We start from the raw sequence: 4,747 nt of genomic DNA, 5'->3' as shown, positions 1-4,747 counted from the left end.
CTATACATTTTAACACTTACTAAAAATAATAAAAATTTTATAATATAAAAGGATTTGTCTAGTATGCCCATACACACACATTCGATATATACATTTCGGTAAGACGGAGGTTGTGGCCCGCAAGGGTTGGCTCAGTTGGTTAAAGAGAGGAAAACTAACCTCTTGGTCACAGGTTCGAATCCCACGGGAGGAGAATTTATGATTATGCCTCCTGAGTCAGAGCCTGTCGCTTAAATGCGGTTTACCTTGGTTCACGTAGTTTGCAGGCTATTACGTGAACCCGTAGGGTTTACCCAGTGCGCACCCGAAGGGTAGCAGCTGCGGGTTACCTACGATAAAAAAAAAAAAAAAAAAAAAGACGGAGGTTGTGTTCGTTAACTGTGAAACTCCGGTATCTCCAGCTACACGAGAGAAAATAGTGAAATATGCATGGGTTGTCGTGTAGGGATTATTGAAGGAAGCAGTGGGGTTAGTTTAGTGGGACTTCGCCTTTCCGGAAATGGACGTTTGCGCGTTTGGGCAGACTCCAGTTGAGTCGCCTTATCTATTTTTCAAAAAAAACCAAAATTTTATCATTTTATTTTACTATATCCTTCCAGATTTGTTTTGCTAAAATTTAAAAATAATTTGATTAATTTTTTTTATAGTTAACACACTATTTTTAGAAAGAATACTCAAAATATATCATTTTTGAACTTCAACCTCCCACCTCCCAAAAGTAAGAACCGGCTAAAATAACCATGGAATGCGTATTCAAACTTCTAAAATTGATAAAGAACACGCATATTAAATATGCGTATTCACTTTTATTTTTAAGAAAAATGCGCAATTTTAATATGTGTATTCATAAAAAAAATAAAATATGTATTTATTAATTTTTGAAAATTCGAATACCCATCCTTCACATTCGTGTTCAGTTAGTAATTTGGGCTGAACATCCCTCCATATGGTATTTTAGGCATTTCTCCCCAAAAAATGGGTATTTTAATTTTTAACCCAAATTTTTAACAAAAATATAAATTCTTATTTTTTTGGAAAGCAAGGAATCCTTGCAGGATGCTACCAGTAGGTAAATGTATATTCAATAATTGGAAGGTTAATTGATCTGCACTTTTCTCCAATTCTACGATTTCTCGAAGAATGTCGATTTATTCTTAAAAAGTATTAGGCCATTTTTTGAAATCAAATTAATCTTATAAATTATTTGAAATTGTATAATTTATAATAAATAAGACTAATACATTAAAAATTATTAAATTAAATCTGATTCTTGACCCATTAATCCCTTCTATAAATTTCAAATCTGCCCATTAATCCTTTATTCAATTTGTACATAAAAATATTAATGAGAGAATATTTTATGTAATTTAAATATTTGAGCGTTGATCCACAAGTAAGTGAACAAGTTAAATTTCCGACATCTAATTTGTTGTCACAAATAATCGAAACTAAAACCCTACAAAAGGATAAACCACACAAGTGTACTCGCTACGCTTCCATTTTCTTGTTCATTTCTTTATAAATTCCCTTGCATTTCCATCCTTTTTTCCAGTCATTCTTATTCGGCATTTCACTTATATTTAAACACATTTCTTTCTTTCTTTCCACACACACTTTGCTGGGATTACACTACTTTTAGTTTCGAATTTCAATGGCTTTGGCTCCGGATGAATTTCAAGAGTCTGATATCATTTTTCAGGACAGTTTCGGCTTTTCAGATGGAGATGCTGATACTATTTGCTGCATTACTAATTATTCGGGTTATCAGAATTCGAGAAGTATTGAAGATTTCAAGAGGAAGAAGAAATCAGTTCCAATAGACATTCCCCAGATTCATTGTGATAATAAATTTGCAAATGAGTACGACGAGGGTGATAGAAAAATTATGCCACCCCACGAGATTTTGGTGAGGCGAATGGCGGGAAAGATGGCATTTTCGATATGCAGTGAAGATGAAAGAACTCTGAAGGGAAGGCGTTTGTGGAAAATTCGCGATTTTATTCTAAGGCTGACTGGATTCATTGAAGCATAATCACTTGTGGGAATTATATAAAAGTGATTGCAATAGATTTATGCTAAAACTTTCTTATAATTTTGTTAATTGACTTTCTAAAACTTTCTTATTATTTTGTTAATTGACTTTTCGAAAACTTTATACATATATACGAGGCAATTTCTTCTCGGCTTTAATTATGATTTTTCGTGATCCATCTATCCAATAACTTTAAAGTTTTTTTTAAAAAAAATTAAAGCATACTAGTTCAAAATTTCTTTGATACGAGTTTCATTAGCTTTTTTATTGATAGTTGAATATCACTATGAGGACTTCTCTTAAACAAATTACCAACAACTACAATAGTTTCAATTTCACTAGTCGGAAAACTCTCTTCTTAACGAATAAATGGATTGATTAAGGAACCATCTCGAAGATCGACTTCCACTCATGGATAACCACATATTCATACAAGTATCTCTTTTAATGATAAAAGCGGAACAACACCACAAATTTTCAATGAAGTAAGTTTTACATTCAACTTCATTTTGTTAAAATAATTCCCTCATTGCTTGGGCAACAGAATTCTATATTAGTTTAGGCACTTTATGAGAATAAGGGGGATTATGCCAATGTTGAAAATACCAAATCTTTTATTGAAAACACAAATAATAGCATTTTATTTCACTAAATAATAGGAGTACAAATTATAATATATTTGGTTACACAATGGCCACAACCTTTTAATCTTGAGTTTCAGCTCACTGTTTTTTTCGTGTCTGTTATTGTATTTCACTTCGGTGAGTTATAGTTTAACAATACAAATATACAAGTCTATTTATAAGTAGCATATGGAATACTTGAGCTCATTTCTGACATAACAAATATTTACTACTAACAAGACTCTTAGCTTCGTGGCCAGCCTCGCATCTACAAAATTCAAAATACAGCCTAGCTTTATTTGTGGTTTTGACATGAAAAAAACTATAACTCTCCTGCCTTAAAAATAATCACCATCCACTAGTATTGAAACCATGCAACACTCATCTATAGAGTTTAATTACTAACATTACATCCACCTTTTATTTACAAAACAAGAAATTTGTTCTTTATCTACCAATTATAATCGTAGGTAAAGATAACTAAACCGTAGATAAAGATATTTACCTATCAATACATGATTGGTAAAAATTTATAGGTGTTCGATAGTAAGCAAAACCTTTTTACCTACATTTATCAACATTGGTGAGTAAATTTTTAATAAACCCCACTTGGTTGAGTTGGCTCTACAAGTCATAATCAGACGTGTCACTTCCACGTGTCATTTTCTAACTCGTACACGTGAAATTTTGTAAATGGTCAACATGTCAGTTCAATGATTAATCCATGTGGTGCCTTGTGATAGGTACACATGGCACTGTAAGATTTGTCAATGTGGCACCTTTTTGATTTACCTTTTTGTTTGGCCCACGTGGTGACATTCAATTAATCTATTGGTATATTAAGAATTTTAATAAATATTTATAATGAAAGGTTAATGCCCAACAATGGCAGGTAAAAGCTAACTAAAAAATATAATATCAATTTTTATTAATAAGAATTTTTTGAAAGTAAAATGTAAAACAAACATATGTATATAGTTTTAGCCATCCTGGCCTTGAAATTAATAACTAACTAAAACAAAAATTTACAAATCATTTTGATTTTCTGAATTTGTAGCATAAATTTCATTTGTTAAAGAAGTTGTAGGAGCTGACATCAGATTGTTATTCCGTAAAATATCAAAAATTTCACAAACACGATTATTGGCTTCATTAAGTTGTTGAAGTATCTCTTGATCGTTTGGCAGATTTGGATCACTAGCTGGTTCTTAACTAGAATTTTTAGTTACACTTCTAAGAGATCTCCCCCGGCCTCACAAATACACTCACCGACGACCAAGTATACGCTCCATTATATCTTTGTGAAATACACTGACCGACGACCAAGTACACGCTCCATTATATTTTTGTCAGACAACTCTTCTGGAGAATACTCATTTCAAGAGCCTCTATTTGGTCCTAATAAGTAAATGTTTATAACAGGTATTGAAATAGATAAATTATGCAATAATCATGTAGTGAAGACAAAAATACTAAATTTCCTGCATATTCACTACAAGAACTTGAATGTGAAATAAAAAATGAAGTATCTTACATATAGTTTCTCTAAATATGGACATGTCCATCCATTTGTGTCAAAATATGATGGTGTGCCGTAGAAACTGAGCCATTATTAGATACCCACTTTCTTTAGAGTTATTTTCAGTATTCTTTACTGCCCTTTCCTAAGTAATAACAAATAAAATGTAAATATACGAGCCAATGAACAAGCTATTAATAAATGATTGTAAACTAAAATACTCCTTACCTTAAATTCATTTATATACCAGTGATCGCATAACATCTCCCAAATATTTTGTTGGTCATCTTTTAACTCTAGATGACTTTTTTTTCTTAGCCATCTCAACATCATTTCTTCTTCTTCTTCTTCAATGCTTTTAAAATATGAGTGTAATTTATACTTATAATTCTTCAATGATCTTCTCATTTGATCATCAATATATTTTATATTTGTCATGTCTAACAAGTTAATGTCAAAATTTTCCTGCAAATGACCAAATTATATTAATGATAGAGTAAAAAAAACTAAAATAACATAACGTATTATAAGAAGCCAATGTTGAATTATATCTTTTGATACTCAAGCATAATC

General features: G+C 31.3%; 1 protein-coding gene across 1 annotated transcript; it reads left to right on the top strand.

Moving 5' to 3' along the window:
* Nucleotides 1-1,651: 1,651 nt before the first annotated feature.
* On the top strand, nucleotides 1,652-2,032 carry LOC141679656 (protein S40-1-like). Its single transcript, XM_074486098.1, has one exon. The coding sequence runs from the start codon at nucleotides 1,652-1,654 to the stop codon at nucleotides 2,030-2,032; it is 381 nt and encodes a 126-aa protein (XP_074342199.1).
* The last annotated feature ends 2,715 nt before the right edge of the window (nucleotides 2,033-4,747 follow it).

The sequence above is a fragment of the Apium graveolens genome, chromosome 8 (genome assembly GCF_009905375.1).
Source record: "Apium graveolens cultivar Ventura chromosome 8, ASM990537v1, whole genome shotgun sequence".
Taxonomy (NCBI): domain Eukaryota; kingdom Viridiplantae; phylum Streptophyta; class Magnoliopsida; order Apiales; family Apiaceae; genus Apium; species Apium graveolens.
Note: the sequence above shows the minus strand (reverse complement) of the source record. Positions and strands in the feature narration are given on the sequence as shown.